The sequence below is a fragment of the Euleptes europaea genome, chromosome 5, assembly GCF_029931775.1.
Source record: "Euleptes europaea isolate rEulEur1 chromosome 5, rEulEur1.hap1, whole genome shotgun sequence".
NCBI classification, from domain to species: domain Eukaryota; kingdom Metazoa; phylum Chordata; class Lepidosauria; order Squamata; family Sphaerodactylidae; genus Euleptes; species Euleptes europaea.
The window spans coordinates 63,383,550-63,411,070 of NC_079316.1; the positions used below are offsets into that span (position 1 = coordinate 63,383,550).

Genomic DNA, 27,521 nt, shown 5'->3' on the forward strand with positions numbered 1-27,521 from the left:
GTAAGCTGCAGTACTGCAGTCAAAGCTCTGCTGACGACCTGAGTTTGATCCCAATGGAAGTTGGTTTCAGGTAGCTGGCTCAAGGTTGACCATCCTTCCAAGGATAGTAAAACAAGTACCATGCTTGCTGGGGGTAAAGTGTAGACAACTGGGGAAGGCAATGGCAAACCACCCTGTAAACATACTCTGTCTAGTAAACATCAGGATGTGATGTCACCCCATGGGTAAGTAATGACCTGGTGCTTGCACAAGGGGACTACCTTGCCCTTTACCAGCCTTTTTTGGTTCCTAACCTGTTTTTTGGGTTGGGTTTGGTTCCCTTTTCCTTGTTTGAAATCTAGAACCAATCAAAACAGAACTTAAGCAAAGCATATGTATTAACATGATGTGTTAAACAATGAATACATTACATAGTAGGTTCCTACTTACAGCAACAGGCAGTGTGAATTATACACAGTAATATGTACCACAGTACTTATTCATAGCTGATTGTACCTGTGCAGACATGAGCTAGAGGTTTTAAGAATAATTGGTAGTGTCCCCCACCTGTGTCCATACTTAAGTCAGCTGCTCTGCTGTTTAACTCAGATCATCTAGTGGTAGGATTGCCAACTATAGATTGGGTAATTCCTGGAGATTTTAGGGGTGGAGCTTGGGGAAGGCAGGGTTGGGGAAGGGGAAGGGCTTCAGCAGGGCATAATACCATAGAGTCCACCCTCCAAAGCAGTCATTATCTCCATATGAACTGATCCCTGTCATCTGGAGATCAGTTGTAATTCTGCAAGATTTCCTGGAGGTTGCCAACTCTATCTGGTGGGGAACATGTTGGCTACAGTTAATATTGTGCCTATCACTGCGGAGTATGACTTTTTTTTAAGCTTAGAAAGGAGAGATGTGTTTCAAGCTTCAGAATTCTTATTCAAGGATTCCAGAATACAAGTATACAATTGAAGATGAATCGCTCACATTGCTAGTGTCACATGTAGTACAATTCCAGCGTGGTTTAGTGGTTTAGAGCGGTGGTTTGGAGCGGTGGACTCTGATCTGGAGAACCGGGTTTGATTCCCCACTCCTCCATATGAAGCCAGCTGGGGGACCTTGGGCTAGTCACAGCTCTCTTAGAGCTCTCTCAGACCCACCTATCTCACAGAGTGTCTGTTGTGGGGAATGGAAAGTCATTGTAAGCCGGTTTGATTCTTCCTTAAGTGGTAGAGAAAGTCAGCATATAAAAACCAACTCCTCCTCCTCCTCCTCCTCTTCTTCAATACATTTACACAATACTTTATCTTTTTTTATTATACAAACAACATATTCACATTGTTTGACAGCTTATTTCAGAGCTATTCCCTTTAAAATGAATGGGTATTTTAATAGTTAAAACCTTTTAACTATTTTATGAGGAGCCTACGCTCAGGAAGCTTTAAGACATTGCAAACTAGTATTTTAATAATGGTTCTGTTACCAAGCCATGAACTCTTCTTCTCTATCCTGTGATTATCATGAATAGACTGATCAGATTGCTGCTTTTAAGAACCCCATGGAAAAGACAATATACCAGTTTAGGAATTGTATTACATGCGACACTAAAATTATGATCTGTGTAATCTGCTGTCTAAAGCTTTGTGTAAATGAAATAATCAGAAAATTGAAAATAAGATCAAGAGAGTACAAAAGCAACCTCCAAAATAACAGGTTAGGTATACTGTTAGTGAAACGTTCTCTAAAGTACTATTGCAACGTGACAGGCCTTTTCTACCAGCTGTGGGGACCCACACAGAGCCTTATGGTTTTGGGAAACCAGATTTCTTTAATACAGTAAACGTTCTTTTCAGTTACCAGAGGCTGTTAAGGTAGCAAGTGTAAAGGCTTTGGGTTTAGTGCCGTGAGGTAAGTTTTATGGCAAGCAAGTAGAACAGGGAGATCATTGAGGCAGACGTTTTATGTAAATAGCCCAGATGTTTTATTTCCAAGGGGAGGGGGAGGAGGAGGAATCATCATCATCAAACCAGTTTACAATCTCCTTCCCTTCCTCTCCCACAACAGGCACCTTGTGAGGCAGGTGGGGCTGAGAGAGTTCAGAGAGAACTGTGACTAACCCAAGGTCACCCAGCTGGCTTCATGTGTAGGAGTTGGGAAACCAACCCGGTTCTCCAGATTAGAGTCCACCACTCCTGACCGTTACACCACGCTGGCTCACCAGGTCTCAAGATAGTCAAATGAAAACCTGGCTGACACACAATCAGTTCAGTTAGCTACAGCTTCAGAGTGTGATTTGGACTTTAATGCTTTCAGGTACAAACAGGCTTTTACTCACTAGCCACTAGGTTGGACCCGCTCTCTCTCACACACACACAGGATTCCACCCACACCAGCCTGCCCTTTCCCAAGACTCAGACTAAATGGTATAAGATCTACCTATTATCAAAGACTGGCCTAACAATCTGATACTCTTTTCTCTCCCAAAGATAGAGCCAAACTACTTCGCTAAGGCAGACCCAAAACTATCACTGCACTCTCCCTGAGGCACATCTGAACAATCTTCTGCTGTGCTTCCCTTCAACATTTCATTCCCCACCCCAAAGGTGATTGGATTCAGCACTCACATAGCCTCAGCTGAGTGGCTGTTCTTCTCTTCAAGGACCTGACAGCCTCCTGTCCGTCACACAGAAACCAACAGATTTAACAGTTTTGGCAACAGAACTTGTGTTCTTAAAGGATGAATAGGATATATAATCTATATATCTGCTTTTCAAGTGTGTACAGATCTGCAGATACCTAAATCCCCAGATCGGGCCCACACTGAGAGAAAGGAGATCCCCCCACACACACACATACACTTGGAGGAACCCCCTAGGTTTGCAGAAAAATCTAAAAAACATTGGGGGGAGGTTTATATCTCCCCCAAACAAAAATGTTCTCTGCACATGTGCAGAGCACTTACCAGAAGGGGGCTCTGCAGCTGGTGCATCATCTTCCAGAGTCTCTACTGCAGCCGCCACCATGAATCCCAGGAACCTTGTCACCGGTGCAGCTGCTCCTGTGGTAGGAGAGGGAGAAGCAGGCAGACGGCAGGGTGAAAGTGACTTGCATGGGGGAGAGAAAGAGTAAGAAAAGGGGTGGCAGGAGGGGAAAAGAATGAGAGACTGAGAGCAGTAGTGGAGAAGGGAGGAAGCAAAGATGGGGGGAATGGGTAGCCACTCCTGCAAGCTTCTTGCGGGTCCCATGTATATTCCAATAGTGAAGTTGGCCAAATCTGAGGTGACTTAAATCTGGTGACTGGAGCTGTGAATGGGCAAGACAGATCTTTCTACAAACCTGAATAATGTCCCAGATTTGTAGAAAAATATGAAATCTAAAAAAATAAATTGGGAGGGTAAAAAAAAACCCAAAAATAAATGGAGCACCTTTAGCTTTAAGCAACTGATTCCCTCAGTGGCTGTTGCTAGGCAGCCACAGCATTTGATACTTGATTCTGACAGTAAAAGGCAGATCCCTTTCCTGGGCAGTTTTGTCGTTTGAGGGAAGACTCAGTTGCCAGTTGCAGGTTGGAAAATGCCTGGAGATTCTGTTGTGGAGTCTGAGGAGTGCAGGGTTTGGGAAGGGGGAGGATGGCACCTGGAGGTTGGCAGCAACCTTTGGGTGACTTGATACCAGTCACCTTACATGGTCAAGTAGGCCTGGCTGGTTGCTACTGTTCAACAGCAGCTGTCCTATGAAAGCCAGTTGGTGTAGCAGTTAGAGCTTCTGAGTAGGGTCTGGGAGACCCAGGTTTAAATTGCCAGTCTGTCATAGCAGTTCACTAGGTGATGTTGGGCCAATCACATACTTTCAGACTAACTTACTTCGCAGGGTTGTTGTGAGGATAAAAAGGAGGAGAGGAGAAAAGCAGGGTATAACTGAAGTGAATGAATAATAAATATAACTAAAGAGCAGTCAGATAAAAGGTAGGTTGGTGAATTGCTGAGAAGGAGAAAACAAGGCAGGGAAAGGGGAGTGGATGGGGGGTTGCCAGGAGGAGGGAAAGGGGAAATAATATGTGGAGGGGGGTACAGAGGAAAGTGAGATGCCTCCCCTCAAGTCCTTGAGAGTTCCCTACCATGAGAGGCTAGCACCACACAGCTGGACTACATTTTTCCTAGGTAGAGACTGTTGGGGGGGAGGGGTGAGAGGGAACGCTGAAGACAGAGGGGCAGATAAAAGGTAGGTTGGCTGTTGGGTGGGAAGGAGAGAAGAAAGCAGGAAAAGAGCAGAGGCTATGTTGGCTTTCAGAAAAAGTAAAGAGGAAATAATGGGGGAGGGGAAAATAAGATGTCTCCCACAAGCCCTTGTGGGTTTCCACTTGTTTTTACTGAATCATCCAAAGAGTTAAATGAAATGGTGGACTTCTACTATGAAGGCGATTCTGAGCACCTGCCTTGGGCATAAGGCAGTTTAACCTCAGTGAGAAATACATTTGGGGGAGACTTAAAGTGAAAATGGAAAACCTGTTCTCTGTAGGAGATGGGAGTAATGCATTTCCTTTTGTATAATAGATCACCCTTTATTTTACTGATGGTTTGTCAATGAAAACATTGTTAAAATAATTGTTTGAAATAATTTATTCATGTTGTAAAGCTTTTGAATCAAGATTCCTTGACACTGAATGGATTGAGACAATTCTAAACAAAAAAATACTCATTTAAAGGGAATGAGTTGATAAATATGTTTTATACTTGTGATTTGTATGTACTGTCTTTTGTTATAAAATAGATGGTGGCAAAGGTTTAATTAAAACATACTCCTATACTTTAAAATCCTTTAATTATACAAGCAGTACGTTCCTATTGTCTGACGAAGTTTCTAAGATCCTATTTCTTAAAACCAATTTTAGAAATGTTATTAGATGCTAGAACCCATCATCTTCACAGTAAAAGGGTTTTGAATTGAGTGAATACGTTGTGTAAAATAGCAATGGGAGCATCTTAATGTATATATTTGTGTTTATTTATTTATTTTGCTGTCAAGTCACATCTGACTTATGGCTGTCCCTGGTGGGGTTTTCAAGGCAAGAGATGTTCGGGGGTGGTTTTCCATCGCCTGCCTCTGCATCACAACCCTGGTATTCCTTGGACATCCCCCGTCCAAAGACTTGCCAGGGTCGACCCTGCTTAGCTTCTGAGATCTGGCGAGATCAGGCTATCTAGGTCAGGGCACATTTTGTATTTGTGTTATAGCACCCTTGAAAAAGAGCTACAAAGCTCAGTATACATCAGGCCATTTTCTTAAAATAAAACCAGGACCTCTGAATATTTTCATCTTCATTTTGTCAGGGGTTGGGTGCAGCTTTCTTATATCTGGGTAGAGTTGAGGTTCAGCCTTCCCATGTTCTCTCTTAAGGTCGACTTTGACTTTAATGTCCATACAGAGTTCTTGCTTCCAACACCATAACTGCATGGCTTTCTGATTACATTTTGTATTCATAATCAGTTTAAGTGAAAACACCCTGCAATCAGACACTAAAGGACAGCCTGGAAAGGACAATTGGTAACATAAATGCAAAGGCAAGGCTTTGAAGGAATCTGGCTGTAATCTACATTTTGCAGAATAAGTGCCCTGGCAGTTGCACCTAACACACCATCATGTGTCTATAATGACAGAAACATCTAGAATTGCTCCTTACAAGGGGAAACCTTGACAAACGTTACTACTTGTCAGAGCCTGTACAAAGTTGTAGTATTGGTCAGGAAAGTGATGTGGATTGGTCAGGAAAGGTGTAAAATGATGTGCTTTGGCTTATCTGTCACCTCCATCTGTTCCTAACTATATTCTACTACCGCGCCAGAAGAAGGATCAGAGCGATTCCTAATAAAGAAGGGCAAACAGAGAATGCTCCACAAGTGCAGCAGGTTTTTCTAAAGCAATATCGTCGGTTGTGGAAATCTGGGAACCATCTTGGCGCACCATGACCTGCATTCCTGGGCATTGTTTAAACATGCTAAGTGTAAAAAAAAAATACTACCAAAATACAGAGTGGGCAATTTTTCTCTTTAAGCTTCTTTGTAGGTTATTGCAGTGTGTAGTATTTTAATACACATGATGGAGGGGCGGGGGTAAACATCCAGAATATAGTACGTTAAGGTTTAAGCTGCATTTCTGTTTGACATTCAGTACTTTTGTTGGGAAGTCACTCCCTAGAACTGGCTTCCTGGAGCCTTTACGTGGAATATAATAGACTGTCGTGCAGCCAGTCACATGTTATATTTTAAAGCAACTTCACTTCTTGGAAGAAGTGTAAAATATTTCAGCCATGAAGGTCATGTATTCAGTTTCCTGCAGAATAGGTACATAACATTATATGAAATATGAAAGTCTTTTCCATGAGTAGTAGAAACAGAATTTCACTTAACGGGTCAGATGTTCTATTTATTCTATGAAGATTCTATTTCCATTTTTTAAAATTAAACCCCTTTGCCTATAAATCTTTTTTACTCCCCCTTTGAAAAAGATGAAAGGAGGAACTGCAAAGTTACTAGAGTTCAAATCTAGAACTTTATTAGGCAATAAACTATACGATCTTTACTGAGAATTTGCTTTCATTTGACAACATGTTGTTAAAATTTGAGGGCTTTGTCAGTGTACCTTAAGCATATGCTGTCAATTAAGTTTTTTCCTGGCATATGTTGCATCCTTCTTCCTGCCCACTTTGCAATACCAGCCTTTTGTAGTCCTGCCTTTATGAAGTTCACTATAATGCATAGAATTTGTCAAGATGAAACTCAGCTCCTGGATCCATTGGGCCAGTTCACTGAGGGCCATAGTCTGTGAGCCACTGGCTGAACCAAGACCCCTTCGGCTCTTACCATTCGACTCATACCCACACTTTTGGTCACACCCAGGTTTAAATACCTGTAGCAGGAAAGGAAACAGACGCCCAGTCTAGAGATGTCATATATGTTCCCATGATTTCCCTCCCCTGATAGAAAAGCTTCTGGCCATGCCCAGGATTAACACCATCATTCGGACAAATAAAGCTGTTTGTATTCCTCATCTTTACTCCGCAAGTCCATGATTCAGGATTCCTGAAATGTTTGCCAAACTCTCTATAGCCGGGTCAATCTCAGCTCTGAGATTTTCACTATAACCTCTGTAAAGCAATCTGTTCTGATTTCAATCCCTTAAGTGTGACTTCATTTACCACCTTTTTTTTTTTTTTTTTTTTTTTACAGAGCAGCAGTATAATTGAGTTGGAGTGAATTTCTGGCATTTCATTACTCCCCTCCCCCAAATGGTCTACAGTGTGGATCAAAAAATCTGCACAAAAAGGCCATATTAATGGGGTATTTAGCTACACGCTTGTGGGGGTGTCCCCAGATTTCCAGTAATATCTGAGTACTAGGGTTGCCAGGTCCCTCTTTGCCACTGGCGGGAGATTTTGGGGGTGGAGCCTGAGGAGGGCAGGGTTTGGGGAGGGGAGAGACTTCATTGAATTGCCGAGATGGCCATTTTCTCCAGGTGAACTGACCTATGTCAGCTGGAGATCAGTTGTAATAGCAGATCTCCAGCCACCACCTGGAAGATGGCAACCCTACTGAGTACAGGAAAAAGTTTTTTTAAAAAAAAGCCCAAACTGGAACATGCCGGTGGTGGTGGGGAAATGAGATTTCATGATGCTATGTCATGGGGTCTCAACTGCCATTTTGAGGGCTGCTTAGCAACCCCAGCTGCAGGAAGCTGTATCCACCACAGGAGAAGAGGAACAAGATGGGGTGGGGGTGGGGGTGGGAGAGAACAGCAAGGATGAAAATGAGGAAGAGGACACAGCCTTGGCTGCAGGAAGGGAGCCAGCAAATGAAGAAATAAGAGTCAATGGCAAAAACAGCATCAAAATAAGAGAGGTGGCAGTGGGCAAGTGAGCAAAGGAAAGTAGGCAAGCCAGTAAGGGAAAGAGAAGCAGGTGGGAGAGTAAGTGAGGGAGAGGGAGGTAGGAGCTCCCATCCACCATGACTTCCTTGTGGATCCCCACCAAGACATCGTGCTGTGAAAATGTGCATTTAAATGTACACTTAGTACTGTTAATATCTCATTGAAAATTTTACAGTATATTTCTGGGTATGAAAATGTATCGGAATCAGTTCTACCTGGAATCAGTTCTACCTACAATTTCTAGAAGATCTTGAGAATGATAGCACTTTAGCCTGAGTTCCATATGGTTGCAAATAATAACGTGCTCCATACTATAAAGCAAGCCAAGCTGCTACTGCAGCCATACTTTTTCCTTCCTTCACCTGCTTTCGTGGGGGGGGGGGTGCTTTCCAGGACCACTGTGGCCTCTCTATCCTGTGTGGTATTTATTCCGAACATTTTTTTCCAGTTAAAAATGCATCTTAAATTTCCGTTTTAGAGATTTCAGAAAATGATGGTGGGTTGCCTTTTGTTGGTTTCATGACAATATGTGGTGCAGTCCCCCCCCCCCCCCCCGTGCTCTCTCCCTTTGCTCTAAGCACAGACAGGGCTCATAAAATTCAAATTTCGCTTTAAAAAAAGCAAAGGCAATTCTAAGATCAAAAAATTGCTTCCATTTAAGAGAAGAGTTATAGCTCCTACAAACTCAACGTGTGTACTCCAAAGTATGTGAACTATAAGTTTGCAGCTCTGGCCTTAACTTGTGCACGAGGTGAGAAATAAAAATGTTTTACTGGCATGTAACTCCATGCATCCCCACTAGGGTTGCCAACCTCCAGGTAATAGCTGGAGATCTCCTGCTATTATGAGTTCTGCTGCAACAGACAACTAACTGTCTTGGTGCCTTTTCTTCTTTACACAGCTTAACAATAGAAGTTGTAAAATGGCATATGACCTCTGTCCTTTGATAACTATGGCTTTCAAAAACTTATTTATAAAGTATGTGAGACACTGCTACACATAACTTTGTTCCTGGAAATGAGATACTCAAGATATGCTTGATAAAAAATACATATATATTACATACTGCTGATCTAGCAGTCTTTGCAACATGTGGTGTTTTGTCAAAGTCCTGTTACCATTTTCTTTCTTGTAGTGTGCCAAAAATCTATGTTTTTCTTTCATTTTAGTTGTCATTTTCTTTGTTCTTCTATTTAGTTATTATGGCTTGGATCCCACCTCAAACTTCTACAGGTGCAATGAGAGGGGCTATTTTCACTAATCCCCCCACCCACAAGAGACTTCTGATTCCCCCCCCCAGCTGTTCCTGGGGGTTAGAAGCAGGATTTTGGGAGGCCTTTTGGGCTGCTGTGGGAGGGTCTAATTGGAGAAAATTGCTCACTTCTTTGTTCTTGTGGACATCCTAGATGGAATCCAAGGTGATATGTGTGTTTTTTTAATTATATTTTTCATTTGTATAAATTTAACTCAGAAACATCTTTCTTACTATAACATTTATAACGTAACAATTTATGCTAATGACTCTCAAAGTTCTTAAATTTGCCTGAATTCCTAAATAGAAATGAAGATTAGTGGCCACTGGTCATGTGGAGGAGTGGGGTTCAAACCCGGTTCTCCAGATTAAAGTCTACCGCTCTTAACCACTACACCAGTGGTCAGCAAACCACGGCTCATGAGCCGCATGTGGCTCTTTGGGCCCTTGAATGCGGCTCTGGAAACCCAAACGTTTCTGAGGAGGAGGAAGAGGCACATGCCCCCCCATTAAAAGTCGACCACGAAAACTCTCCTCACCGCCCCATTTTGAGTTTATTCCCCCCACGAGAGGGGCGGTGTGTGAGGTAAAGTGCCCTCCTCCCCCCTTTCCCTCCCCTCACAGCGCTGCTGGGTTTTGCACTCGGCGCTCGAGGGCCGGCGGCGCCAAGGCGGGCAGTGGCAGCCAATCAGCGGGCGGGATTTTTCGCGCTGGTTTTGGCTGGCGGAGGAGGCCGAGGCGCTGAGGAGGGGTAGACGGGCGGACGGCAGGCTGGCCGGGGAGGGAAGGAAGGAGCCCAGGCGGCGGTGGCGGAGAGGAGGAGGAGGAAGTCGGGCCCCGGGGGGGGGAAGCCATGTTTGATTCATGCACATTTTCCCCATCCAGATTCCCAAAACTCTGCATGGGGGGGGGGGTTATTGGCCATTTATGAATGGGAGGTTTTGCCTTGGATTTGCCACTCAGATGCACATTTTCCCCATCCAGATTCTCAAAACTCTGCATGGGGGGTTATTGGCCATTTATGAATGGGAGGTTTTGCCTTGGATTTGCCACTCAGATGCACATTTTCCCCATCCAGGTTCTCAAAACTCAACAATAAGCCCCCCTGCAGAGTTTTGCGAATGCAGATGGGGAAAATGTACAGTGTTTGTCAGTCATTGTCATGATTTAATTTTATGACCTTACTTACAATTTAATTTTTATCGTTAAATAAGATCACTATTAAGTATGATATCAAGTTTTATTCAGTGTACCTATAGTTTAATTAAGACTTAAAACTTTAATTAAAGTTTATTAAGTTAATAAACTGTACCTACCTATATAGTTTAAGTTTAAGAAATTTGGCTCTCAAAAGAAATCTCAATCGTTGTACTGTTGATATTTGGCTCTGTTGACTAATGAGTTTGCCGACCATTGCACTACACCATGCAGGTTAGTATGCAATTAGGGTTGCCAACTGCCAGGTAGTATCAGGAGATCTCCTGCTAATTCAACTGATCTCCAGCCAATAGAGATCAGATCACCTGGAGAAAAATGGTCGCTTTGGCAATTGGACTCTATGGCATTGAAGTCCCCTCCCCAAACCCCGCCCTCTTCAGGCTCCGCCCCCCAAAATCTCCCACCAGTTGCGAAGAGGGACCTGGCAACCCTGTATGCAATAAATGCTGTTATTGACTCCCCCACCCCCAAATTAGCATTATGTCAGTATGTTCTCAACAGGCAAAGCACTATATGTGAACCAAATTCTAGATTTAATTTCAGTCCTTGATAGAAGTATTCAAAATCCATGGTGATGGTTGCAATTCCAGCAGTGTCGGTTTCATTTAGTTATACTTCACTCAATGTTTTCACTGACCCATGTAAAGATTTTACTACATTGAATGTAATATTTATGTAAAAAGGTACCAACAATGAAAATTTACAAGCACAACATTTCCAGTAGCTTATTTACATCACTTTTATACATGGCACTTCTTACTGCCTGGCATATATCAAGGACAGAAGGTAGCAAGTGACTAATACACAGTTTTAAAAGCAAGTATCGCCTTACTCAACAGCCACCCATCAGTTGAGATGCAAATTTTTAAAATGCCACCACTGCCAAACACTAGTTGACTTTAGATCATATTTTAATCAGCACTACCTTTATCCCACTACCTTTTCCCCAGAGTTCATATTAGCACTCCGAAGTGAGTGGTTTCCCACCTTAACAGCTTGCCTTTGCTGAGAGACTGGGCAGCTGTTCGTAGGCTGGTTCCACATCAAGACCTAACCAAAGTATTGCATCATGGAGAACAGGTGGATGGAACCTGATCTACTCATAGGAAGAGACCTTTGAAGCAGCTGAAAATAATTTAAGAATTAGTTCATTTCCTGGCCATGGTAGCAGAAGTATCTTTCCTCAGCCAGCAATGAGGTAACAAACTTTGGTGTTTGGGACTTTGTCTTCCACATCAGCCATGACAAAACGTCTTTTCAGTCCACCGGTTTTCAGTCCACTCCACTCCCATTCAGAGATTCATTCTCTCTAAGACCTGTAGCTTCCCAGCTTCCGAATTTACAAACATAAGAAAAACTAATTGCTTGTGAAGAAAAGTAGCCTTTCATGCCTCATCATAGAGAATGGCCTGATGTACATGCAAACAACAAGTAGGTTAGAAAGTTCAGTTTCTCACAGTATGGATAAGACAGGGTTGTGATAATTATTTTTCATATTGTAGCATATCATGTGCTTTATAGTATTGTGCAGGTTATTACTTGCAACCATGGCGAACTCAGGCTGAAGGAGTATAATTCTCAGAAACATCTAAATATTGTATGTAGCACCATCTCCAATATGTTTTCACACCCTGAAATGTACTGTAAATATTTCTATGAAATATCAGTCGAAATGCACTTTTTCACAGCACAATGTCTTGGAGTCAGACCAATACAAACTGACCACAGTTCAGCAAAGGGATCTTTCTTTGTAGACCCCTCCTTTCCCTTAAAACCTTCTGTTCCTTTTGAAAGCCCACTCCTGAGGGTTACCGTACCCTCGGAGATGTTTTGGGATGTGAGGGGGAAGGGCTGCTGTAGCAAGAAGCACTTGCTTTCTACTCCTGCCTATGAACTCTTGCTTAAATGGAACAAATGCTTATGCAAAATGTGAGGTGAGTTTTACCAGTTTCCCTTTCCTATTATAACCACCCTCACACCCAATACCATGCTGTTCCTGAGGCTCCTCCAGATGCCAGGAACAGCTTTTCAATGGGCATGGAAGGGAATGAGCAAAGAACCTTTTCTCAGGCAACACTCTGCTTTTTGGGTCTGGATTCTAGTCAGTGTCTTTAAGATAATGTAGCATATGTCGATATTGCTATATCAGTATTTTAAAAGAAAAAATAGGGTTTTTTTGCCATTTTGAAAATATACTTGCCCAACAAATATTGAAAACATTACAAGCGTGGACATCATGTATATATGATAATTCTCATAAGTAACCATATATAAATGAGGAAAAATAACCCATAACGGGGGAAACCGCAGGAGGACTTTACATATACCAAAGTGCTCATGCAGCGTAATGCATGAGCACAGTATGCTATATGTTGCTGACTAGCTTCCTTTGGTATAAGTGCTGTTGAATATCCAGAATGCAGCCTATATCTAACTGAAATAAATGACAAGGCTCCCACGGATTGATTCTATTACATCATGACTTGTTTGTGCCCTCCCCTTACAATTTGCTAATCCAACTACTGTGAAAGCTGGTTTTGCTGAAATGTTATTCTCCATAGAACTTTAACAGAACAATTGCCTTTTAAATGCTGCTCACAGCATTTCACAAAGTGCACAGAAGAAGCTAATATTGCTTGATGTACCAACTCAAGCCATCTGAAAAATTAATATCTTGACCATCTAGAAACCCTGAATAATATGAAACCACAGGAATTCGAAAGCATAAATGTTCACAGAATTTAAATGTAATCTAGCATTTTTCTTACATTAATGCAAACTTAATTTTACCATAGATATTCATCTGCTTTTTAAATATTTCAGCTGTGGGGACTGCAACAATTTCTTCCAAGTGAGGCAGTTGTAGCATAAAAAGCTTACCTAAATAAATTCTGGATTAGTTGTGATTCTCTACATTACCTGTTTCATAAGTGATGCACTTGCATTGTTGTTGACCAGTTCCATGAGTCTGTTGAAGCAGGGATATCTTAAGAATTTTGGAAGTGAACCAACAGTCATCCAGTAGCAGCAGCAGCTAGAAATGACTGGTGGTGATCCCCAGGTCAGGGCATAGAACGAGACACTTGCCCAACAGAATTCTACCGTTGATCCCCTTGCAGTGTCATGTTCTGTGAGAATGCGTATGATGGAGCTGTGTAACTGAAATTGAAGCTTAAACCAGATAACAGAGAATTGAGCATGGTTAGGGATTCAGTATTTATCAGGAGGGTTGCTTTCACACACTGGCTGTAATCCGAAGAACACTTTCACATGCCCTGGGAATAAGATCTATTGACCCAAATAGGGATTACATCTGAGTAGACATGCTTAGGTTTGTTCCCTGTCTTTCTGAAGAGCCAGGTTTGCATTTGGGAAGGACTTTGGGATCTGATCTCAGATGTCAAGCGACAGCTATAGCTTGGCATGCCTTTTTTTTTTTTAAGTTTCATCTAGCACATTCCTTCCTGAAGAAACAGGATTTGGCTTTTATCATCATGCCTTGGTGACTCCATGGATAGTTTTCCTGCAGCATATGTCGTCTAAGAATGAATGAATTCAAATTTCAGTGGCTAGCCTCTTACCAGGAGAGCATTGTGAAGCACTTTTCTCCTCAGCTTTGTATCAGATGCCCTGGCAGCCTGCAGCCCCCCTCCTCCACCAGTGCTTTAGTCCATGGTGGCCCTGGAACTCCCAGAGTCAACATTCCTGGAACTGAAAAGAACTGCTGGGGAGGAGAACACAGTATCTACCACTAACAAATCAATAAATCCAACCCATTAAGTTAAATCATTTATTTCTGAGCTAAGCTTTATTCTATGGTTTTTAATTGAGAGTTTTAATTGAGAGTTGGCATTCCTAGCTATTATTGTTATTATTTTAGTAATAATTTGATACATTTATCTTTTTTATTGTTGTAAATGGCCTTTGCTATGGTAATGATGGAAAATCCTTATTTTTAGTCCTTTTTAATTTAATCAATGTATTCCCTGCCTTTTTCCCCAATGGGAACCCAAAGAGACTTACATTGTTCTCCTCACCTCCACTTTATCCTCACAACAACGCTGTGAGGTAAGTTAGGCTGAAAGTGTGTGACTGGCCCAAGGTCACCCAGCAAGCTTCCATGCAGAGTAGGGACTCAAACCAGGGTCTCCCAGATCCTAGTGCGACACTTTAACCACTATACCATGCTGGCCACCATCAGTTTTGAGAGAATTATAACTTTTAGAAATGCATATTAAATAACTGACATCTATTATCAGACAACACAGAGATGAGATTAGTAGTCCGCGTTTTATTTTGGAGTTACTTTCTCTCTGTAGGAAGCTGGACTATATATTCTCTTTAACCTCTATTGCCTTTGTGCCATCAACCATCAATTTTGTTCCAGAAAGGTTGAGCGAAGCCATCTGGTCTCTAATTCATTGTTCTTGCTTTGTGATTGCAGTTGTTTCTTGTCACTGCTGTTGGTGGCTGCTGTGGTCTGGAAAATCAAACAAACCTGCTGGGCTTCTCGGCGAAGAGAGGTATCGTTAACATTGGGATTGCTATGATGGGGAGGGTGATTTTCCAGAGGGAATTCAGAGCTGCAGGGGAACAGACAGCCTGCCTGTCAAAATTGGGAAATTAAGTAATGCCTTTAACAGTGCATCCTCTTTTCTTGTCATTATTTTATATAATGTCAGAACAGCACAGTCTGCCTTATCCTGGGCAAACTTTTTTGGTTTTTACTTGTGTAAGCCCATTAAAATTTTCTGTTTGTGTATTAGACTCTTACAATTTGGGTTTTTTTGTTTCATGCTATACTCACTTCTAAAATACATTAAGTGCAACATTCAAGCAAAATCACATATTATTGTGATATTCAGTTTTTCAGATTTATACAGCTGTCAAATCAACTGTCATTATGCCAAACCATTCTAGTTGTCCTATAATTTCTTTGACTTCTGTGCCATCATTTTGCTTTCCACCCAGGTCTGTTTACTTTCCTGCAATGTTCTCAGTACTATCAGTTTCACTTATCCCTCTTCAAGTGGTCAAAACATGGACATTGCCATTTTTCTCATTATGTTTTCCATTTTCCTGACTTTTTTCTTAAATTGTCAAACCGTTTAGGAAATGTGATCCCGAAATCAATACTCAAATTTCTGTGAGCTACAATTCTTATGGTAGAATGAGTGGAAAGCTTTTAGTACTCATTCAGTTATGTGACTTCTTTAATTTTTCCTTCTGTGTATTTTGTGGCTGACAGAAAACTCATTTCTTTCACTTTACCCAGGTAAAACACACGTAAAAGAAAAAAGGGCCCCTAGGGACAGATGTTACCTGTTCCTTCCACTTGTGTTGCTCTCTTCAAATGCCACATGTGCAACTGGAGATTTCCCCATGTTTTTCAAGTGTATGAATGTGTATGAGTTTTTAAAAACCAGGTGGACTGTTTTATGCATTGTTATACCCATCTAAGTCAGTGGGCCAAATAGGGTATAACTCTGCTTAGTATTGTACTACAAGAATTTGGGGTCCCCCTGACTATAGGAATGTATTGGAGCCTCTTCTGGCCACCACTTAATTCATGGAGTGATGGAATAAAGTCTTCCTACAGAAAACACGCCCAACTGCAAACCATTCTGTACATCTGACTGGAGCTGCCAATTTCAAGCTTTCTACACTGTCTTTCTAATCATATTTTAAGATAAGGCCTGCTCTTTGCTAATCACTATGTGAGTGTACAAAATACCACTGTGTGTAAACTTGTGTAGTGGGCTGCATGACAGCTCAGATCCCTAGAGTACTCTTAAACACAAAAATGCAAGCAATTTTTATTAACAGGCAAAGAGAGAATATAAAATTTGCAACATTCATATAATGGGGCTGGGTGCTAAAGTCCCAGGGTTCAGAGAAACTGTGTACTTGCCTGTGCTATACAGGCACTGTTTTTTTCCTCCAGCTAGTCAGAAGCAGCAACAGCAGCATCTTTGGAAGGTGGAAGCTTTAGTCCCTTCCCAACATACTTCAGCTACTGCTGTTGCTCTTCGGTTGTGTGAGAGTTCCCAACCACTTTGTGCAAACTCCATAAAATCACTTGCTCAGACGGTGATGCAGAAACAAGGACTTTATTGAAGGCTTCAAGTAGTACAGGCCAAACACGAGTAAAAGTTGCAAGTGAGCAGGACTCCAAAACTACAGAATTATATCTCCTACAGGGCAGCAAAGTTCACACCTATGTTATGGGAAGCTACAAGACAGATGGGTACAATACAGACATCAATCGACCCCAGAGGGCTTGTTAGGGCTATCAGGTCTCCAAGGACGAATCTGGCAAGAGGGAGTGAATCAAAGCGCAGCAGGGGAGGCGTATGCAGAGAGAGGAGGCATTCCAGCCAAGGCCTGATAGATACGGCGCCTGAACCCAGGAAATGCCAAACGGTGTGAACTGCTTTTACGAGTTCAAAGGAGAGAGGGGGGGGGGAAAGACAGAGACATGCAGACCCTCACATTCTGCCCCCCTTAAGGCCCCCCTCCCCCGAGTCCGGGCGGCCGAGGCTTATCTTGGTAGGCAGAGTGAAATTCCTCAACCAGGCGGGGAGCGGCCATGTGAGGAGCCGCCACCCACTCGTCATGAGCGGAGCCCAGGTGTTTCCAGCGAACCAAATAGAACAATTTACCCTTCTTTATCTTGGAGTCCAACACCTTAGAAACTTCCAAATGCATCTCCCCCCCCCCACAACGGTGGGAATCTCGGGCTTAGGGGGAGGATGGAATTGAGGGGCCGCGACAAATGGCTTGAGCAGACTGATGTGAAACACAGGGTGGACACCCCGAAGGGTCTTGGGGAGTTCTAACTCCACCGTGACGTTGTTGATCACTCGGGATATGGGGAAAGGACCTACGTATCTGTCACTCAATTTTTTACAAGGCCGAAGCGAACGTAGGTTCTTTGTGGAAAGGTAAACTTGCTCCCCCACCTTAAGTTCCCATCCCGGAGATCTGTGCTTGTCTGCTTGGTCCTTATATTTACGCTTGGCCCTTTCAAGATTTTTCTGCAACCAGGGCCAAGTGGACTGTACCACTTGCACCCAATCCTGGACTTCCTGAACCCCCTCGAGTTCAGGGGTGATGGTAGCAGAGCCAAAGGGTCCAAAGTCTTTCCCATACACCACATGAAAAGGACTAAAACCTGTGGAGGAATGGGGAGCATTATTGTAAGCATATTCGGCAAAAGGTAACAGGTCTACCCAGTCGTCCTGGTGGTAATTAACATAACATCTGAGATAGCATTCGACCACGGCATTGACACGCTCTGTTTGACCATCGGTCTGGGGGTGGTAGGCTGAAGAAAGCCCTTGTTCTTCCACCCCCATAACCTTTAGGAAGGCTCTCCAGAATTTGGCAACGAATTGTGCCCCTCTGTCGGAGAGGACCTTCCTAGGGATCGAATGATGTTTCATCACGTGATTAACAAACAATTTAGCCAATTTCTGAGCTGATGGCAGTCCGGCACAAGGGACAAAGTGAACCTGTTTGGAGAATAAGTCAGTGATTACCCACAGTACAGTTTTCCCCCGACTGGGTGGTAAGTCAGTGATAAAATCCATAGCGATCACTTCCCAGGGCATGGTTGGCGTTTCCAAGGGTTTCAAAAGTCCAGGGGGCTTTCCCATCCGTTTCTTGGCCGTGGCGCAGACGGGGCAGCTGCGTACGTACAGTTCCACATCGGCCCTCATGCTAGGCCACCAAAATTGTCGTCTTACCAAATGCAAGGTCTTAACAAACCCAAAGTGACCTGCGAGTTTGGCCCCGTGAACCATTCCCAATACCTCTTTACGAAGGACTTCGGGAACATAGAGTTTACCCCCCTGCACCCACCAAGAATCTTGTTGTTCAAGACCCGCGGGAAGGGTCTGCTGTTCAGCTTCCCTCAGAGAAGCGTCTCGGAGCCATTGCTGAAAGGCCTCCGGGACACCTTTGAGGGGAGGTGTTTCCTGACGGTGGGATTGGGACCGGGTAGTTACTGCGAGTCCCGAAACATGCCCTCTTTGCTCGGGGGTGAACAGAGAGTCCACTGGCCGGTCAAAATCGTTGCGGTACTGTGGAAGTCGGGAGAGAGCATCCGCTAGAGCATTGTCCTTCCCAGGTAAATTGTTTCAAAACAAATCGGAACTTGGCAAAGAATTGAGCCCAACGAATTTGCTTTGCGTTGAGCTTCCTAGCTCCTTTTAAAGCCTCGAGGTTCTTGTGATCGGTGCACACCTCAAAAGGAGTCTCTGCCCCTTCCAGAAAATGCCTCCAAATGGTGAGGGCATGTTTAACAGCAGCTGCCTCCTTCTCCCAAATGGCCCAGTTAATCTCGGACTGGGAAAACTTTTTAGAAAAATAGGCACACGGTTTTAAGAGACCGTTCTCGTCCCGCTGCAAGAGCCCCCCCCCCATGGCAACATCTGAGGCATCAACCTGAACCACGAAAGGTTTATTACAGTCCGGGTGAGCAAGAACGGGCTCGGACGAGAAGAGCAGCTTAAGCGTGTCGAAGGCTCGCTGGCAGTCCGTAGACCATTGCAACTTAGCAGAGGGCAGAGCAGCGTTTGCCCCCTTCCCCTTGGTGCGCAGAAGCGAGGTGAGGGGAAGCGCCACTTGTGCAAAGTTGGGAATGAAGTTTCGGTAAAAGTTGGCAAAGCCTAGAAACTGTTGCAAATGTCTACGTGTAACGGGGGGTTCCCAATCCATAACCGCCCGGACCTTCTCGGGATCCATTTCTAAGCCTTGATGGGAAATCACATAGCCCAGGAAGGTGATGGAGGGTTGATGGAAATCACATTTGGAAACCTTAGCAAACAATTTATGCTCACGCAGCCGCTGGAGGACCTCGCGCACCAGCCGCACATGCTCTTCCATGGTTTCCGAATAAATGAGGATGTCGTCCATGAAAACCACCACCCCACGAAACAATAAGTCATGCAAAACTTCATTGATTAATTGCATAAACACACTCGGAGCCCCCGAAAGCCCGAATGGCATCACTAAGTATTCAAACATTCCAAAACAACTAGAAAAGGCAGTCTTAGGTTCGTCCCCTTCTTTTATGTGGACGCGGTGATAGGCCTCCACCAAATCCAATTTGGTGAAGATTCGGCCCTCCTTCAATTGTGCGAGAAGGTCTGGAATGAGAGGGAGGGGGTAAGCATTAAACTGAGTGACTGCATTCAGTCTACGAAAATCAATACACAGTCTCAAGTCTCAAGTCTTTTTCTTGACAAAGAAGGCGGGGGCCGAGTAAGGAGCCTTGGACGGGCGGATAAAGCCCCGTGCTAGGTTGGTGTCCAAATACTCCCGCAGTACCGCCTTCTCATTTGGGCTCATGGGGTAGACTTTCCCTTTGGATAATTTCCCATCCCCCACAATTTCAATAGCGCAGTCAGTCTCTCGGTGGGGGGGTAGTTCGTCGCATTCCCGCACGTCAAACACATCGGCGAATTGGGAGTACTCGTTGGGCAGCTGGGGCAAGGGAGCTTCAAGCACGGGGGCCCCCACCAAGGCGGCTGCTGGAGTGCAAAGCACACGGTCTTTATCGTGCAATTCGCAAGGGTTGCTCGGGAAGGTGAGCGTCCGCTTCACCCAGTCTATGGAGGGGTTGTGACCCTGCAACCAATTCATCCCCAACACTACTGGTGCGACTATGAGGGCAATAGTAAAGTAAAGCCGTTCCCAATGTTCCCCCACTGCCATAACCACCGCGGAGGTGCGGTGAGTCACGGGCCCCTTCTTAAAGTCGCTGCCATCCATCTGAGAGAAGCGGAGGGGTTCTGGGAGACGCTTACGTTTAACTCGCAATTGTTTGGCAGCTTCTTCGCTTATCAGGGTGCGAGCGCAGCCCGAGTCAACTAGGGCTGGGAATTCTAACACAGGACCCCCTTTGGGTAGTGCAAGGTGGACCCTAATGTAAACATTGTCCTCCTGAGCGCTTACCATCAATGGAGCTCCTTGCACAACTTTCGGAGCGGTCTGCTGAGGAGCCCCCTTTACAGCAGACCGGCGGCGTTTTTTGCCGGCAGCTCCCAATCCTCCTCTTCGCTGGAGGAAGTAGATGTGGTATTTGTAATCCATGACTCCGATGAGTCAAAGGTTTCATTTGTAATCCGTGGTCCCGATGGACCAGTCAAGCCCGAGGTTTCGGCTTGGGCGCTCGCGTGTAGGGCAGGAGGTGCACTCCGTCGGCTGGTTGCGCCGCTCCGGCGGCGAGGTTGCCCCTCGGGAGGGGGTTTCTCAGACTCGGTCTTGGTCTCTCGTCCGGTGCGTTGTCGGGACAGGAGTAGCAGTTGCTTTCGGTTTTCGATATCAGCGGCATGGCGAACCCAACCTTCGACATCGGGAGGGTTGCCCTGCATGAAGGCCCAGTGTTGCAATTCCGGGTTCAAACCTTCACGGAAACACTGCACTCTGGTAGTTTCGCTCCAATCCAAAACTCGACTCGAGAGTGACTGGAACTCGCTTGCGTACTGCGCGACAGTTTTAGTTCCTTGGCGCAGTTGTTGCAAGGCAACCTTGGCTCGCTCACCCAAATGCGGGTCCTCGAAGCGGTGCCGAAGGGCGATCATGAAGTCATCGAGGCTTCGCAAAACCGGGGAGTTCATACTGCTGTACCATCCAGGCGGCCGCTTCCCCTTGTAAGAGAGAAGCGACGTATTGGACCCGGGAGTCCTCTGAAGCAAAGGTCCGGGCCTGTTCACGCATAAAAACGTCCACTTGTACCATGAAAAACGTTAGCTGGTCACTCGATCCGTCATAGGTGATTTTCAAATCCCTGCGAGCCGGCGGAGCGGGGCGGATGGGAGGTGTTGGGCCCTCGGGTGGTTGTGGTCCTCCGTCCGGCGGAGCCACGGGTGGAGTCTGAACTTTCAGTGCATCCATGGCTCCGGCCATCTCCAGCATAACCGCTTGCATAGCATCCATCCGTTCCAGTAATTCCTGGCGCTCTGTTTGCCAGCGCAGTCGTTCCTCATCCATTTGGTGAAGCAGCAGGGCTTCCTTTCGGGCGGGATCGTCCTCGAACCCCAACCCGTGAACCACAGTCGGTCTTGACTGCACGTCGCTCTTCAAGAGCGACCAACGCTTGGGAGTTTCCAGCCAGCTCTCCAAGCGAGTTTGCTTAGGCTTAGTTCCCAAACCCGATCTGGAGTCGGTTCCACTGGGCGCCTTCCCAGTCGACTTCTCTTCCGAAGGGGGTTGAACAGGCTTCGTGGGTACCGCATCGTCCTTCTTGTCGCAGTCATCCGGCTTGTCATTGGGGTCCCCGTTGCCTGCCATAGCTGTCCGGGAACGGTACAGGAGCAGGTCAACGTGGCAAGGTCTTGCAACTTAATGTGTGAGTTCCCAACCACTTTGTGCAAACTCCATAAAATCACTTGCTCAGACGGTGATGCAGAAACAAGGACTTTATTGAAGGCTTCAAGTAGTACAGGCCAAACACGAGTAAAAGTTGCAAGTGAGCAGGACTCCAAAACTACAGAATTATATCTCCTACAGGGCAGCAAAGTTCACACCTATGTTATGGGAAGCTACAAGACAGATGGGTACAATACAGACATCAATCGACCCCAGAGGGCTTGTTAGGGCTATCAGGTCTCCAAGGACGAATCTGGCAAGAGGGAGTGAATCAAAGCGCAGCAGGGGAGGCGTATGCAGAGAGAGGAGGCATTCCAGCCAAGGCCTGATAGATATGGCGCCTGAACCCAGGAAATGCCAAACGGTGTGAACTGCTTTTACGAGTTCAAAGGAGAGGGGGGGGGGAAGACAGAGACATGCAGACCCTCACAGGTTGCCCACATGTTCTGAAAGTAGCCTCTGAACCCCAGACTTTCAAGATGGGGACAACTGTACAAGATGACATCTAGCAAAATTGGCTTCTGGCCAGAAAAACTAAGGAATTGCAAACATAAATATTTCCTATCCTTTCCTTTATTATTAAGCATATATGACCAAAGATCTTGAGCATGAAGAATACATAAAAGATAAAACAACATTAAAGCATAAATATTTGTTACCTGCTCATTTTTCATTTCCGAGCTGCCTGCGGTGTGTGTGAGAGTGTATACTAAAGAAAATGTGTTTTCTTTCTTTATTCTCAAATAGTAAGTACAATATATATATAGAGAGAAAAAATATAGGAACTTCAGTATGTACAACTCGTACAAAGTACTATGATGGAAGTTTAATTTTTAAAAATGATTGTGTCTTTAAGAGATATTAATATCCACCAGTGTGTTCAGAATACTTTATTGAATGTGACATGTTTATCTTCAGAGAGCTAATGTGTTAGTTACTTTTAGGATTTAGATGGCAAAAAAAATCTTATGAATTAATGCTGCTGTTGCAGCTGTCACAGCTTGCTTGTGAATCTTCTAGCGATAAGTGGCTTGTACCAAAAGATCTGTTTGGGGAAGTGGACCTTTGGATCCAATGATAGACATCATGTCACATTAAGATACTAAGTAATTGCAGGGTATTTATCCATAGCTGCAGGAGGAAAGAAAAAAAATATTTTTTACAGTATTAACTCGTGGAAATATGTGCATATCATTAGAATATCATCGTGCAAATAGTTCCTTTTAAAAGACTAGAGCAGTAGTCCAAGGTAGCTTCATGCTATGATTCATTGAGTTTTTATGTTTCTTCTGAGATTATAACAACATAAGAACATCAGAAAGGCCCTGCTGGATCAGACCAAGGCCCATCAAGTCCAGCAGTCTGTTCACACAGTGGCCAACCAGGTGCCTCCAGGAAGCCACCAACAAGAGGAGTGCAGCAGTACCATCCTGCCTGTGTTCCACCGCACCCAAAATAATAGGCATTCTCCTCTGATACTAGAGAGAATAGGTATGCAGCATGACTAATATCCACTCTAACTAACAGCCATGAATACCCCTCTCCTCCATGAATATGTCCACTCCCCTCTTAAAGCCTTCCAAGCTGGCAGCCATCACCACATCCTGGGGCAGGGGGTTCCACAATTTAACTATGCGTTGTGTGAAAAAATACTTCCTTTTATCTGTTTTGAATCTCTCACCCTCCAGCTTTAGCAGATGACCCCGTGTTCTAGTATTATGGGAGAGGGAGAGGGAGAAAAACTTCTCCCTGTCCACTCTCTCCAAACCATGCATAATTTTATAGACCTCTATCATGTCTCCCCTCAGCCGCCTTCTTTCCAAGCTAAACAGCCCTAAGCGTCTTAACTGCTCCCCATAAAACAGTTGCTCTAGTCCCCTAATCATTTTGGTTGCTCTTTTCTGCACCTTCTCAAGCTCTGTAATATCCTTTTTTAGGTGTGGTGACCAGAACTGTACACAGTATTCCAAGTGTGGTCTCACCATAGAACATTAACTTGTATTTTGTAACCTCCCTGACGTTCTTGTTGAATGGTAATGATATAATTTGTCCCATTATCTTAATTACTTTAATCATGTCAATTTATACAATTATTATAATTATGGCAAAATGAACGGTATAGAAAATATCTAATTTCAAGACGATTGGCTTAACTATGATTTACTTATGTAAATTTGAGTTCTTCAGTGTATAATTTCTTATGATATTTTGTACACTAAAACATTAAATGCAAAGCATATTTTGAAAGTCATTTCATGTGCATAAGTCTTCTGTGTTTTGATGCAAACTGGATTTTTAAAGTAAATACACCTTTTTATCTCACATTTGAACTAATAATTGTATTTCTAAACGTCAGGAAAGAAAATTCCAAGACCACGGTTACACAGCCCGGATAACCTACAAGAACCAATTGTATTTCTAGTTTATCCTATCCCCTGATGTTTGTGCCATGCTATAAGATTCCAAGTTATCCTGTCCTAACTAAGCATGTCAGAGCCATTTAGATCTGCTCCATCTGCCGATAACACTAAAGGGGAATTTTTTTACTACCACTGGGCTATGTACAGAGCCCTGTTCAGAGAATAGATTTTTCTCTTCCCCTTTCCACTGGAGTCCAGTACATCCTCTGAAAAGTTGCTCCTGGAGATTAGGGACCATGTTGATGTGGTGAAGGGGCTTATAGTAGGAAGAAGGACATGCAGGTAGATGGACAAACGCTTCCCCTCCATCAATTTCTGCCTTCTTAATGCAGCCCTCATTCCATGTTCTGTAGCAATGTCCACTCGGCTTCCAGCTCTCTAGTTCCAACCCGTTATTTCCTGGACATATCAGGCAGTGCTAGGGAAAAGGGCTGCTCAAAAAGCTCCTAGGATAGAAGTGGAGCCATCTGACCCTCTTCTGCTATGCAAGAAGGCTCGCTGGAGCAGAATGAAGTTCTTTGCATAGCTAAAGGGAAAATCCAACCGATAATATTTTTCTTTGCTGACGTTGTAATATTTGTGAGTTCTTTTACCACATTTATGAGCAGCTAATGTGAGCTAATACAAACAAAATTTACTACATTTATTTTTGAGAGGTAATTAATAATTAACGGGTAACCTTTGGCTTTCCTTTCATCTTCCAGTATTGACATAAGTCACATAACATCACACTCTGTGCAAAAAGAATGCTTTGAAATGCAAAAGCTAATTAAAATTGATGTAATCTTATTTTAAGACATTGGTGTATCAGCAATAAAAATACCACAGGGAATTTCATTAATATTTTAACAGACCATTATTTTTATCTGTACCAAAATCTTTCCTGATATGTGAGGTGCAATTTTGGTTAGAATTTATCTGATTGATGTCATATGATGACAGAGGTCTGAACTGCAAAGTCAGTGAATTATTCCAGGCTGTTACATTTGCCAATGGAAATATTGGGTCATTAACAAAAACAAATGGCTGTTTAAACTATATTTGTTTACATCATTCTGCATTCATGTTCATAGTTAAAATGTTTGTACCAAATTTAAAATAGCGGTTGTATCTAAGCAGTTAACTAACCTTGATGTCTTTTGTACTATGAAGCAATTTCTGTATATTGGTGATTACTATGCTGTGTGTTTAGATTGGAGGCAGTCTGCATGGGATTACAATGTTCCTATACTTGGATGTGTTAACCAAGTTTTCTAAGTAAGCATGAGAGATCTATGTATGAATCTCCTAAGAGGATGACATAAGAGCACCATGGTGCAGATTGGTAAGCTGCAGTACTGCAGTCAAAAGCTCTGCTCATGACCTGAGTTTGATCCCGACGGAAGTCGGTTTCAGGTAGCCGGCTCGAGGTTGACTCAGCCTTCCATCCTTCTGAGGTCAGTAAAATGAGTACCCAGCTTGCTGGGGGTAAAGGGAAGATGACTGGGGAAGGCACTGCCAAACCACCCCATAAACAAAGTCTGCCTAGTAAACGTCAGCATGTGGCGTCACCCTGTGGGTCAGGAATGACCCGATGCTTGCACAGGGGACCTTTACCTTAATAGGATGACAGGTTGCAGTAGCTTCGGATTGAGGCTAAAGCATGAAGGGAGGTTTTAAGATGTGCTCTTTTTTCTGTGCTGTCTTTGAGTAACGGTATGACACTAAAGCTATTCTATGCCTTTCTTTCACTCTTCTATGAAAAATAAACACAAAGGCTGGGTAAAATGTATGCCTGCACCACTTCTGTGTAAACATGCAGATGTCAAGGTATAAGTGATTCTTCTTCTGGCAGAAAGAGCAAACAGTTATTATCATTTATAGTCAACCTTTAAAATTTTTAACACCACCCACTTTAAATTCACAGTTAGGATTGCTGCATAATATTTGTATGTTAGTGCATGACTAGGATGTGGTTATTAGTGTACATATCAAAACAATTACTTGCTTGAGTAAACCAGTGTGATCTTCTGTACTGTCCTTACTACTGACATGATTTTTTAGTCTCAAGTAGTGATGTGTGGAAGAGACTGATGAGCAGGTTGGTGGGGCAGATGACAGCCGTGTGCTATCCATGGGATGAATTCCAGTGGTGTGTCTTGTGTTTTGTGGAGCTGGGCCACCAAATTCTGCCTCTTTTCAGTGGAGAATGGACTCCAGTTTATTAGTTATTTTATTTAAGCCATACATAACTAATCCTCCTCACAAGTCCTTCAACAGAACTGCTTTGAAATGTTAAAGGCCCTGCGCTTCCTCATTAATGACAACTTCACAATATGCAAGAACTGGTTATTTAGACATTTATTGCAAAAACAATTTGAGACAAATAATTAGCTAGAAGTTCAGCAACTTTCCAGTGAGCAGACTTTTAAGTGGAGGTATTTATTAGTGAATGCTTTTTTCTTTGTAGGTCTCTTATGCATAAGTGTAGGCTTTGATGTTATTGATGTTGAATGTTATAGCTGGAGCTTTTTTTTAGTCATATGGCTTTTAGGAAATAGCAAATATGTGTCAAAATCAGTGCTTCAGATTTCGTATGTAGTAGACTGGCATTTGCTGCTGGTAGAAATGAGGATCCCAATAAATGCATCTGTTCTATCTACCCAGTGACTTCTTGGGCTTCAACAACAACCTGTCATGTCATCAGGTAAACTATTTTTAACACCAAGGGGACTTTCAAAAGCAATTTGTGATATGGCTTGGTGCTCCAGTCACCAAAGGGGAGAGAAAAAGTGTGGGGGAATCCCACAGGGCTGTGGCTGAGTGGTAGAGCCTCTGCTTGACATGCAGAAGGTCCCAGGTTCAATCCCTGGCATTGTCAGATAAAGGGACTAGGCAGGTAGGTGATGTGCAAGACCTCTGCCTGAGACTCTGGAGAGCCGCTGCTGGTCTGAGTAGACAGTACTGACTTCGATGGACCAAGGGTCTGATTCAGTATAAGGCAGCTTCATGTGTGTTCACAGGCGGCAGCCAAGCTCTTGGGCACAAAATAACTCTTCAGATACCATTTGATATCTTCATTGTCCTTTTAAATGACTAGCTCCTCTTTTCCGTTTTTAAACTTCAACCAGTATCACCGTATGAACAAAATATGGTGTAACTTGTACAGGGCAAATTATATCAAAAAACTTTACTTTGGAAAGCTTTTCATATTCTTGTGTTTGCCTTTTGTCTTTGATCCAGCTATAGAATATAAACTGCTTAAATACCAGCACATCATCTGTACAATATTTTATTATCAAAGAAAAAAGCCACAACAGATCCTCTGGTGCATTATTTAACTTCACCAGAGGTTGAGAATCTGTTATAGTGCA

General features: G+C 43.6%; 1 protein-coding gene across 1 annotated transcript in view; it reads left to right on the plus strand.

The window, feature by feature from the left end:
- The window catches only part of ATRNL1 (attractin like 1), a 645,181-nt gene that overhangs the window by 336,861 nt on the left and 280,799 nt on the right, over positions 1 to 27,521 (plus strand). Inside the window, exon 26 of the mRNA XM_056850671.1 lies at positions 14,817 to 14,895. Within this exon, the coding sequence (XP_056706649.1) occupies positions 14,817 to 14,895 (79 nt within the window). The remainder of the gene's footprint in view (positions 1 to 14,816; positions 14,896 to 27,521) is intronic.